The sequence below is a fragment of the Maniola hyperantus genome, chromosome 23 (assembly GCF_902806685.2).
Source record: "Maniola hyperantus chromosome 23, iAphHyp1.2, whole genome shotgun sequence".
Taxonomy (NCBI): domain Eukaryota; kingdom Metazoa; phylum Arthropoda; class Insecta; order Lepidoptera; family Nymphalidae; genus Maniola; species Maniola hyperantus.
Genome location: NC_048558.1, coordinates 3,799,668 through 3,813,051, shown reverse-complemented (window position 1 = coordinate 3,813,051; position 13,384 = coordinate 3,799,668). Strand labels below are relative to the sequence as shown.

Below are 13,384 nucleotides of genomic sequence, written 5' to 3'. Positions count from 1 at the left end.
GGTTCCATTATTTGCAACTAATATTTTATTTTTCTTATTTCTAGTCGGATCGCGTGCTAATCCACAAGAATCTGTGCGTGTGTCTCCTGATCGCGGAGGTGGTGTTTCTGTGCGGGATCGACCAGACTCAGGACCGGATTATGTGCGGCATCATCGCTGGACTCCTGCACTATTTTTTCTTAGCGGCTTTCGCTTGGATGTTTCTTGAAGGCAAGTCTGCTTATTATTTTGAGTAGCGACTTCGTCCGCATGGACTACACAAATTTCAAACCACCATTTAGCCCACTTAGGGGTGGATATTCGAAAAATCTACTAAGTCTACTACTACTACTCTTTACAAAGAACACACCACCAAAATTTTATAGGTTGTGCGTTGATATATAAGTCAGTCAGGACTTTGAATTTTATATGTACATATAATATAGGTACAGATTACCTAACAGGCTAATGGTCGAGTGGTTGAAGATTCGAAATCAAATGCAGGCAATGCTGAGTTATTTTTAAAAGAACTTCTGACTTTTGTGATACCTATCTTTCTATGATATAAAAATGAATCACTAAATGTGTTGCTCATCGCAAATCTCGAGAACAGCTGAACCGATTTCGCTAATTCTTTTTATAATATTTCTTGAAGTACGAGGATGGTTCTTACGGAGAGAAAAAATTAATTCAACCTTCCTCTCAATTTTCTAAACTCCACCCGAGGGAAGCCGGGGCGGATCAGCTAGTTTAAAATAAATTCGTCACTGCTCTCAAAGAAAACATTGAAAATTCAAATGTAATAAAGGAAAAATATAACATAGTGGCCTTCTATGACATATTGTGATGAATGTACCACTGTACAACAGTTTCTACTAAGAAGCGAGCAAGCTTGAAAATATTTTAAAGGAATTTGCAAATCTTGAGACGAATTCCAGGATTACAAACCCGTACAATCGACAAACCCTCATTGTATGGTAGAGGTCTCAACTCCTTATTGAAATAGAGAGATTAAGAAGTCCTTCTCCACTCAAACTGAAAAACTCAAACTCAAATTATTTATTCAGTATCTTAGGTAAAATGTTACGCTTACTGATGGTCAAAATTGTTAATTTGTAAGATGATATAGTGGTGATAATTAATACGTACTTAAAACTAAAGCTACGAGGGTTCCAAACGCGCCCAGGTCTGAGAAGAGCCCACAACAAACTCAGCTCACTTTGTCGTTTGGGTCATTGGTGACTTAAAAGTAGAGAAATGCAGAGTAAAATGGACGTAAACCTAACCTTGCATAGGGGTATGGCAGATTCGTATTGTAATCATCAGTTTCTATATAATAATCGTTTCGAAAGCTAATGTTATACGATTTCCTTCCAGGGTTCCACCTGTATGCGATGCTAGTGGAAGTGTTCGAGCCGGAACGCCCCAGAGCTCGGTGGTACTGCGCAGGGGCGTACCTGGCGCCCGCACTTGTTGTACTAGCATCTGCTTCCTCCTTCCCCACGGGGTACGGGACCCCACACCAGTGCTGGCTGACCACTGAGCGGTGGTTTATATTGAGCTTTGTGGTGCCTGCTGGATTGGTGTTACTGGTAAGTCAATAATTTGTGTCGATTGTATTTTATAATAGGGTTTCCACCTACAGGGTGTAACGAGAACGCTAGCAATAACATAGCGTTATTGTTATACTACCTAAGCACAATCCAATACCAAAAATCATTTGCCTCATTTTGTTGTTTTAGTGATTTAGTATTTTTCAAACCCGCAATGTATAGCGTGCAAAACTAGGGTCACTAGCGTCAGTCAAATGTTTTATTTGCAATATATCGTAAACTTTTACAAAATTAAAGAATTTTTTTAAATTATTTTTCGAGTTTTTTTTTGTGGTATATCAGTAATTATCAGTACTATCACCTGTCTTCGGTTTTGCTAGCGTTTTGGTTACAACCTGTATATGTGATGCTAGTGGAAGTGATCAAGCCGGAATGCCCTAGGGCACGGTGGTACTGCGCAAGGGCGTACCTGGCGCCCGCACTTATACCATCGATACAAGACACGTAACATTGTCTTTACCATCTTGATACCATCGTAGCGAAATAGAATAGACTTTATCTTAATCGTTCGTTATTTTCGAAATTTAAAACGCACGGTGGTATGACTCTGGTTATCTTGTAAATCTTTAGTCACAAAGTGTAGATTAACTGTTAATTCAGATGGCCATACTATAATTCAAAATGTTTCTTTACATTCTAGGCTAATTGGTTATGCTTAATCTTCGTGAGCTATCTGATGTGTCGTCATTCCACAGTCTCTATCAAAGCTAAAGAAAACTCCAAATTATATAAAATAAGGTAAGTGAATAAATCTACCTGATTAACCTAAGTAGTTCTTCTTCTTATAGTGCCGTCTCCTATTGAATGAGATATAAATGACCATATATCCATATTTTCAAATAAATTAGCCAACATGAATGCAAGATTTGCGTTACAAATTCTCGCACTCTCCCTCAATTAATGCCAATTTTTTCTTTGGCATAATAATGCAAAAAATTTCATAGCCTTTCGTTAAAAATAAGTGTCATTTTAGGAATCCTCGTACAACATAGTTAATTTTTTCCCAGGGTATGGCTAAACAGTTCAGTGGTCCTAGCCGTGCTGTTGGGCCTGACGTGGACCTTTGGGCTACTGTACCTGAACGAGCAGACGGTGGGCGTGGCCTACACCTTCACCATCCTCAACTCACTGCAGGGTCTCTTCATATTCATCTTCTACTGCTTGCAGAATGAAATTGTGAGTACTCCTCGATTTAAGCGAAGTTGTCTCATTGTAATGTTCTCAAAAGCGTGTGAAGTCGGCCAATCCACACTGGGCCAGCATGGCAGACTATTGCCTGAACCCTTCTCAATCCGAGAGGAGACTCGTGCTCAATAATGAGCCGGCGATGGGTTGATCATGATGATGATGATGGAACGAAGTTGCTTAATAGATGTTCGAAATGGTGGTATAATTCGCAGTGAAACGAACGTGAAGTGAACTAATACGGAATCATTGGCTGAGCAGTATCATATTATATTTTGTTGTTGTATTCTAGCCTATATGAGTGAGCGAGGCAGAGTACAGCTCAGGAATCTACGTGCATAATAATATATACAGTACTGAACATTCACTTTCCTTTTTAATTTAATCACAGATTAAACAAAAATAAGGAGGGCATGTTATATTTGTATTGTTATGGTTTTGGTATACAATCCATACTAATATTATAAATGCGAAAGTGTGTCTGTCTGTCTGTCTGTCTGTCTGTCTGCTAGCTTTTCACGGCTCAACCGTTTTGACGAAATTTGGTACAGAGATAGCTTGCATCCCGGGGAAGGACGTAGGCTACTTTTTATCCCGGAAAAACAAAAAGTTCCCACGGGATTTTTAAGAACTAAATCCGCGAAGTCGCGGGCATTCTCTAGTAAAGAATATTTTACCTTTACTTTACTTTACTTTATGATAATAAATGATTTCGACTTTCTAAAGGTTTTCTTTCGTATGTGGTGTGGCTCGACCAAACTTTACAACAGATTTCAAAACTAACCTCTAAAATTCCAGTTCCAAAAAGAATGCGCCCGTCTCTGTCGACGCCACCCGTGGCTTTCTTGCTGTCTCACTCTGACGGGCACGCCGCCCACACAGTCGTCCAACCACGTCGACACCAGACAGGGGTCCGTTAAAAGCAGACGATATCATCAGAGCACGGCTGATAACGACGATATTGTAGATCCGAGAGATGTGACGGTATGTATTAAGATAATATCAACCCAAAAACTCAAACTCAAATCAAGATTGGGTATTACTGTATACACTTTCTAATTGTCAATTATTGCTGAATTTGCAATACAAAGATGTAGGTAGTGGTGATTATCAGTTATTTTCCTCCTCCTTTTACATTGATTGATAGTTGTTAATATTTGTCAAATATTACATAGCATAATGACCTTTATCTCCATCACGTAAAACACAAATTTCTTGCCCAAAAGAAAAATACGCGGGAATGCCCGCAAATTCGCGTGGATTTTCTTTCTCGGTAGAAATTGGTCTCTACAATAGAGATGGAAGTCAATCTATGTAGTATTTTAGAAATCAATGCAAATTGAGCCTAAGAAAGTACTTACTGCAGGTACCATATCCCATCCGTACCTACTGTTGTATTGGGCTCTTTTTAACTAGGCCAACTGTAGTGGGTGGTACTGTGCAGAAGTATTGTTTGAGGTTGGCCATGGCCATGGAGGATGGATCCTTTAAGGCCTAAAGACTCAATTGCTCTAGGTAATTAATAGTACTTCCAGATGCAACCCAATTCTGCACAATATCGCCCACTTTTTGTTATTTATAGCCCAACTGTGGTAAGTAGTTAGAAATATATTACACTCTAATTCGGTTAGTTGCTTATACAAAAATGATATTTGTCAATGATATGTATAAATTAATATAATAAGAACAATGAACGAAATTATTGCTGCCAGCTATATTTTTCAGTAGGAGCGAATCTTTTAACAATATTTTTTGACTACACACAAATACACAAACATCTTCCGACATTGGGCTTCTTTTATTAACAGGGTGGCAGCCAACAATTTATTTAAATAAGTCTACGCTTCTGTATAATATCAACGAGAAGTTATTTAACAAAGTTATTAAATCCACAAATTCTATTACAACAGAACTCGGCAAGCACATCGGTGTCGGCGTCAACGACAAACAACCTCGTGATCAACAATCTCAATGTTGTTGTGAATAACAACAATCATAATAACAACAATGTTATCAACAACGCCTCTGTGGCGTCGCTGGCGGCAGCCGCGGCTGCTCACAGCTACCACACGCATAGAAACCGCAGAAACTCTCAGGACAACCAAAATTTTGGCCCTTCTACCAACTTTGGTCCTACCCTCAATGCGACAGCATCAAACTTCTCCCATAACATCCCGGAAAGGGAACCTCCTGCCCCTATGACCCATTTACGGAACCCCTTAAACGCTGGTAGCGGAAGATACCCTCAAGGCTACAGACAGAATGTCCAGCAAGGTTCGTACGCATTTCTATAGAGATAGGATTTTTCAAAATTACCTATAACTAAAAAAATTCAAAGAACCACCAAACACCACTTTGGCTTTCAAATTGTGACTAAAAAGTAAAGACAGCTCAATTTTTTTTGTATTTGTGTTTTAACTTTTAACCACTTATTTTTATGTGTTTATTTTTTAATGTCGTGTCACTAACATTGAATGAATTTCGAGAGTACATACGGCGAGCATGGTAAGTCAGTTTTTTTATTTTCTCGGTTAACAACCAAAAGACTAACGCTTTTAAATTTTTCTCTAACACTAAAAACTAAACTTAACATTTAGTGGTGTGGTGGTTTTAGAAAAATAGCATTGCATCCGCTAAATGGCTGAATATTTTAATATTAACTATTCAATACCAGTATTAAAATATTATTCCATTCAGCTGAGTATTTTATTCCAAAAAATCCTATCTCTATAATGCGTATGAACTTGAATTCCGTAATTCTATCTTTTGCCGTATTTTGTCGCAATTAGATAAAATCATCTATTTCTTTACAGTACTTCTTAAATAACTTCTCGATATGGCTGTAATGGTATATGATAAGAATTATATGATTTAAGTAGTGTTAGTATATTGTAGTTTATAATAATATGTGTATTTATGTAAATCTTTATATGCAATCTTTCTAACCATACAAACAGAGCTACAGCTTGCAACCCGAGGTGGCTAGATGGAATATCCGACCGACTGCGCCAATTTACGTACCGAACGAAGACGTAAGGAACGCTCGAGCGCCCACGCCACAGAACATACCGCATAGCTCGTCTCACTCGCACAGCATTGCATCCATGCATAGCTACAGGAATAATATCGAAGTGCCGAACGATTACCAGAACCTTCGATCGCGGTCGCCATCTTGTTATTCCAACAAAATGGCGGCGTCGATTGGCGCGAACGACTGGGCGCTTGTCGCGAACACGAGCGGCAATGTATGGAAGGTGAGGGGGGGGCGACTAATAGAGTGATCATAATGTTTTGCGATCAGTTTTTTTACGCACTTTAGTAAGATCTCGGATTTTTGAAAAAATATTAACTATTATATTACGTTAAAAAAAGAATAAAAACATTTAAAATAACGCCATCATATAGCGATGGCGGAACTGTTAAGACTGTCAATGATAAAAAAGATAAGTCCTACTAGCCTACAAAGCATCTTTCGTAAGAATCATCAAATAGACGGTTTCATTTCTGTATCTTTTATTAAAATATTCTTATTAAGTAGTTAGGTATATTTTTTAACCGAAGACCGTTGTCAGAAATAAACAAATATTAGTGCCCCTGCTGGGTATATTTTTGGAACACCAGTAAATGTAATCAAATACAGAAATGTTTCCGAATGTGTTATTAAAGGTAAACCTTTAAGCAGTTTTGCAATCCAACTGTTTCAATGATAATAAAATAAATCAAGGAATCCTACTTATCTGACTAGATAAGTAATCTTCCAGGTTGACCTACAACTTACGGCCGAAATTATTAATCAAATAGAAACCCTATCTGTAATCTGTTGATAGTCGATGTTACAAAGCAATGCTGTTATTTGTCAGAAAATGTATGGTCTTTCTGACAATTGAACAACGTTGTTCAGTAGCTTATCGACAGATTAAAGATAGATTGATTATAAATTTTACTGAACACAGTTTGAGATCGCAGTCAAGGGCTAACGACATCTATTTTTTAACCGACTTCAAAAAAGGAGGAGGTTCTCAATTCTTCGAAATCTTTTTTATTACAATAGCTGAAGCTTTCAGGTGGTGGTACCGAAGAGACCTTACTTCAGTGTTCGCTAACTGCATGTCTAACATAGTGTTTGCATGATTCACTTGACACGCACATTTCAAAGTAGCCCATCCCACCTCCTTCTAATGTTAACTTTTATCGCATTTTCTGTGTTCGTTTTTACGAAGATCTCCATTCAGATATTTTTTTGGCATACTACTTAATACTTTAGCACAATTACATAATTTGGCGAAATAAGACCAACCAATTGATTTATTTTTCTATGTTTATCATTAAGTAACACAGAATCATACTAGTTTTATTATTATTAAATTTTATTTCACGGCAATAGCATTACATACTGATTTTTATGATAATTTATGAATTACAGACATCGCTTTTAAAACAATTAGATGTTTTACAATAACATTCGATCATAGTTTAGCTTATTTTAGCAGAACTCATGCACTTATTCCTAGATGTCTATATTAGGTCAACGAAAAAAATTGAGCTGTCTTTAGCCTAGACTATAGACCACAACAATCATGTTTTGAGTTGGAATAGAGAAATATTTTGACTTACAAAAATTATTGCACTAGCCATCATAATCACTTACACATGTGTCTTTCTCCACAGAACACTTCTTCTAAGCATCACCCAAGCAACGCGGCAACGCTCCCCCACCACGATACTCTCTCTCGTCAAATGGCTCAGCAGAGTCACATTCATAGTCCATACCCCGAATGTGATGGTCAAATCGCCCCCGGCTCCCCACGACACGTCATCAAAGATGAAGAGAGCCCTCTTCACTATCCACAAGGACATCAAACTACCCGAAGCTACAACCACGACTTCAGAAACCCACATGTTTACATGTCCCAACACTCCCCCGGTAGTCAGGAGATGATCTTTCGCAAACACTACAAAGACGAGAATCGGCGCAAACATCACCACCACCATGGCAGCCAAAACGTCAATCACACGTATTCCGAAATCGCCTCCCAACAAGGAAGGATATACAGGCGAGGTTCTGAGGAGTTTCGAGTGATCCAAGACGATCCGGTTTATGAAGAAATCGAGAGGAATGAAACCCTCATGTCGGATATGTCTGACGATAATTCAGGACCAGATAACAGCAGGCAGAATCCCGGACACCACGGGTCGACCAGCTCCAAGTTTTTTGGGGACCATCGACCGCTAATTTCGTACAGTCCAGGGGAAAGACACCACCATGAGCAGGAGCATTATGGGAAATATGGTAAATGGGACACTTTAGAGAGGACTTACGATCCGAGACACGCTTACGAAAGTGGCAGATTGATGCATCCTTACCACCAGCCTCAGGAGAACAATATGAGGGCGTTGGCAGCTGTTCTCAATGGAGAAAACAATGTGGTTTGCCACTTGGAACCGCACAATTCTTATGACGTGTACCAGCCTCAGGCTGGCAACCCGAGGACTGTATCGCAACCCAGTTTCTAATCTCACCCGGTTTGATCCAATCGGAATGTTTAACGAGTGATAGTGATTTCGAACGTTTGAAGACATTGGAGATATTGTACAGATATAGCGAATGAATTTTTCTATGAACGTAGACATAGAGGTTTTAGTGTCACGACCGAGTGATAGCGTTTATGTAGATCCTTGCCATAACGTGGACTTTAAATTACATATATTATATTTATAGACGGTTAGATGTAAACGTAAGTTTAAATCACTTTTTCCACTGTGATCCTATTTAAATATAACGGCTCAACTTCAGTGTCGCGACTATGTTTCGTTCGTTTCGCTGTGTCGAGCGATTTTGTATATACTTAGCGATTAGAAAATATAGATTTGTATTAACTTCCTGTGTGACCTTACTATTTCTACTATCGGAGGATATCATTCGGAATCATGGCATTTTTTTAATAGTGCATTTTATTATTAGGTTTGAAAATCTGTGATGTTTCATTTGTAAGTTTTAAGTTTCTTTTACGCCTTTGACAAATTCACTGCCATTTTAATATGGGTGATTTTTATATTACGTCACTAAAATTGCCTTTATAAAATCCGGATACAGAATAAGTGAATAAAAAAGTCAGCTCCGCCATTTCCCTTGGTGTTCTATTGGTATCGCGAAGAATTATGCACAGATCCAGTGTTTAGTTGCTACTATCAATGAAATCGAGATTTCATGAACTACTCCGAACTTCTTACAGTACCCGGCAGAAAAGATTACACATCGAACTTTAGAAAGAGACAATCGGCAACTTCAGCTTCGTAAAGCACTCACACCAATATGACACTTTGTCTATCTCAACGAAAGAGACAACGCTCTATGAAACCGAAACTGCCGTTTCTTTCTAAAGTTCGATGTAAAATCTTTCGGGCACTGTACCTTCGATTAACTGTGACGTAATATATAATTTCGGACCCAAGTGCTAATTTTTTATGATTGTTTATACGTAACCGTGCGGCAGCTTAGTGGATCTTTTTCATGGAACTTTAAAATCCATCCAACCTATTATAGACTGACACCACTCGATGTTGTGCACGTTTCTGTACATTAGAACTTAGTGGTAATAATACTTAAAAGTAATTGTTTCTATTAAGGTGAATATCCAGCGTGTATTGAGTTCACATTCGAAGTTTTAGAAATGGAATGCAGGCTTTTTTAGCAGCGAAATGTAGTGCATTCTTGCAAAATCTATAACATTCTTGTTTCGTTCTTGAAATCTAATGCATTCAAAATAGGATTATGAGTGTATTTAAAATACATCAATAGATATTAACATTTTACACTTAAAATCGATACGTAAAGTAAAACATGAACCACTAATTTTCTGAACCACTTTCCATCATTGAAACAATCAATCTCAAGTATTTTTCGATTTGTAGACACCAACCTACCCAATTCTTTATGGACTAACTAGTTGTAAATAAACGAAACAAAACAAAACAAAGTTTTAAAGATTTTAACTTAACTTCAGTCATTTTAAAGTTTGCACTACGAAAAGTTTTATTGTTAGATAAGTACGTTGATATTTTGTAAATTGGTTACCTATACATACTTCATAATTTTAGTTGAATGTTTCAGATTTCTACGAATTTTAGATTTAAAAATAATTTAAACAGGAACTTTAGGAATTTAATTCAAAGAACGCGCTACTTTAACACCTATTTTTGATGAAGAATGTAAAGGAATTCAAGGATTAAGTACCATACATTTTAAGGAATGCCATAGATTTAAAGGAATGCAATAGATTTCTCTGCCCAAAATATCGTGTATTCAATTGAATATGAACAGACATACTTAGTAGCTGCGTTGATTTATCTTAAATCTTAACATTTTGTTTTTATGCCATGACTTATTTTATATGAGAAATAAAATAAGGAATTGTTTTAATTAGAATTGATACAGGTACAATAATAGAATGAACACTGATTTCTTGTATATTTTGGATCGATTAAGCAATATATATTAGACTGAAGTGTTTCTTGAAATGTTGGCATGATCATCCCCTTTAACACAATAATTTATATATCGTTTTTTAACCGCCAACATTTTTGAAATACTTTTAAGAGGAAATATTATTATAAAAATATAATATTTAATAGTCTAGGAGTTGGCGAAGGATTTGTTGAACGTGCTTTTCACCGGTTCTAATTTTACATGAAAAAATGGTTTTTACCTTCGACGCGTTATACTTTTTATTGACTTGCTAAAATTTGGGTACACTTTATTTTAATTTTAGCGAAAAAATACACGCTCACTCGCGCTTTCTCTGGTAGCCGTTTTTTTACGTACGGTATTTTAGTCTGTAAAATGAAATGTAAAGTTCATTTTAATACATACTCGGCGAATATAATTAAAATGAAATGAAATATATTTTTGCTTGGAGTAACTTAATTTCATTGGCTATGTATGCAAATGGAGACCTGCCCACTATTTTAATTTATTGTCAATCAATCACCAGTAGGTATCATTATTTATTAAGTACAAAAAACCAATCGTACAAGAAACACTTTTTAATTGTTTGTAATAATCACCAATTCACAGTTTTCTGTTTTTTTCCTTTACTTGTGGTATAAAAAATTGCTACCTGCCAAATTTCGTGATTCTAGGTGAACGGGAAGTACACCGTAAGTTTGATTTCCTTGACGGGTCTTGACAGACAGATAAACGAGCATACAGACAGACAGACAACGATGTGATCCTATAAGCGTTCCTTTTTTCTCTGGTGATACTGAACACTAAAAATGATTTTGGTACATGACAACATTTTACATTTATTTTATTTTACAATTTTGGTACATGAAAAATAAAAATAAAAATAAAAAATAAATGATGAGTCACCTTCTTAGAATGGTGATTGTGGTAGTCCAGTCGGACGGAAGTTATCCATATACATATCTAGTTTGTATTCAGTCATAATATTTAGAACATTTTTATGAAAAGTTTAAATCGGTACAAATTACTTTGCTCATATCGTTCGCCATCTCTTGGTCTAGGCGTGGGAATGTTTATTTTTTGTAATTGGGTGTACTAGTCCAACTTTTCTCCCACTTGTCTTAACTAAATGTAATTTGTACATGAGTCTGTGTATTTCTGTTATAGCGGGTGTTTTATTTCTTTGGGACAGTATGGGGACATTTTACATTAAAGGAGGTACAGGAATACCGTCGTTGGTGACTTTCCTTTTTTCACTAGATATTATTTAGCTTAGTTTAATTTTAAGCTAAAAAAAAATACAAAAAATATAATTGAAAAAAAAATTTTTTTTTTGACTGTTGGATTGAAATATTAATCTATTAGATCTGAAAAATCTGATATAAAGAATAAAAATTATCCAAAAATCTATCTACCTGTTCCATGAAAAATACGAAAACAATTATTTCAATCTACAAAATAAAAAAGAATCGTCAAAGGCAGTTTTTCTGTCTAGCTCTCCTTTAGTTTAAGACGTCTCCACACTGTCCCAAATAAATAGAGCACCATGTATATTATTTTTTTTGTTTTGATTGTATTTTAATAACGTTGAGTATATTAATGTAAAGTAGGATGAACAGAATGTGTAAATAATTTAAAGTTTATATAAATAAAGAGGGGCTGTTCTGTGAGGACAACCGCAAAATAATGCATGTTTTTAATTGTCAACCTATCAAACTACCTCTACCTTTCTATCTTTCTAATTAAAAATCCATTACTAATAAATCCTTTTTTCTCCGGGTGTGACACCCAGGGAGACGCAGGTTCGAATCCTGCCAGTTCCGCAATATTATAAATGCGAAAGTGTGTCTGTCTGTCTGTCTGCTAGCTTTTCACGGCAAATTCGTTCAACCGATTTTGACGAAATTTGGTACAGAGATAGCTTGCATCCCGGAAAGTACATACTGAAATTTGGCTACTTTTTATCCCGGAAAATCAACGGGATTTTTAAAAACCTAAATCCACGCGGAAGGAGTCGCGGGCATCATCTAGATTTTTAATATGTAATATTATTTAGAAATTTACTTGAAATGTAGGTAAAAATATAGTAAGTAATAGGGTCCCGTTTGCACACTTCGGATACGGAACCCTAAAAATTATAGGTGCCGTCAGTCAAGTACCGTCTGACTGTTTTAAATTGATTCTTGGAATTTCACTGAACTTCGCTCTTTCCAATTTAGCATATTATGACCATAAGTCCTTATGGTCATAATTCTTTTTTATTTCGAGTATACCTACTCGTTAGCTTGTCCAATCTTAGTGCATCGTCACTTACACTAAAGGCTCAGAGTAAGGATAGATTAAGGTAGATAATTATTATTAAGCTGTGATAGCCTAGTGGTTAGGACGTCCGCCTTCTAATAGGAGATCGGGGGTTCGATCCCGCGCACGCACAGTTAGAGATGCGATGTTAGGTGGGGTTGTCCGGTGCAAATGGAAACAACCACTGAGTCTGGTAGACACCCCTTTATTGTCCACACTTTACACTAATTGTTTATAGATAGGTATGTACTTGGATTACACCACTCGCGGGACCCCAGTGAAGGGTTGGTTCGGGCCGGTGTTACTCTCCTCCAGTCTCTATCTTAAAGCCTAGCCGGCAGGCAGAAGCCGGGTCCGTAGCCAGGGAAGATGAGACTGAAGAATGGAAACTGACTGATTTGGTCGCGATGTAGCGTTTTTATAGGCCACATACCTACTGCTGATTGGCTAGTTATTAATGGGTGTCAATTCGGAAATAGCAATTCAGCAATATTAGGCTTAGGCTAGGGTTGTAACATCACCTCTAACTTTTCGGAGTTATGTGCGTGTTAGATTGCAGTCTATGTAGCCATAGACCTACTGCCTACCTAGATTAACCTGGTGCTAAGCGATGATGGAGTAGAATGACGAAGTGGGCCAAATTAGAAGGGTTAGGTATGGCAGTTTGATTAAATATATACCCCTTGTCGGTTTCTACAAGGCATCGTACAGGAACGCTAAATCGCTTGGCGGCACAGCTTTGCTGATGGTAACTAGCCACCCTATCGGCACTAGTGGTAGTTACTGTGACAGGTAAGTTGCAATCAAGCACAATACCGTCGCATGTAGGTAAAACCGGTCA

The 13,384-nt window shown here is 37.1% G+C and overlaps 1 protein-coding gene across 5 annotated transcripts in view; it reads left to right on the top strand.

The window, feature by feature from the left end:
* Positions 1-11,927, top strand: part of Cirl (Calcium-independent receptor for alpha-latrotoxin) — a 473,771-nt gene extending 461,844 nt beyond the window's left edge. For 3 of the 5 annotated variants that reach the window (XM_069506482.1, XM_069506483.1, XM_034981104.2), the window contains 7 exons: positions 45-210; positions 1,357-1,571; positions 2,233-2,330; positions 2,600-2,768; positions 3,576-3,761; positions 5,735-6,031; positions 7,446-11,927. In XM_069506482.1, the coding sequence (XP_069362583.1) occupies positions 45-210; positions 1,357-1,571; positions 2,233-2,330; positions 2,600-2,768; positions 3,576-3,761; positions 5,735-6,031; positions 7,446-8,291 (1,977 nt within the window). In that variant the 3' untranslated portion in view covers positions 8,292-11,927. Of the gene's footprint in view, positions 1-44; positions 211-1,356; positions 1,572-2,232; positions 2,331-2,599; positions 2,769-3,575; positions 3,762-4,687; positions 5,052-5,734; positions 6,032-7,445 lie in introns of all 5 variants that reach the window. The other 2 variants (XM_034981107.2, XM_034981105.2) reach the window with 2 other exon arrangements.
* The last annotated feature ends 1,457 nt before the right edge of the window (positions 11,928-13,384 follow it).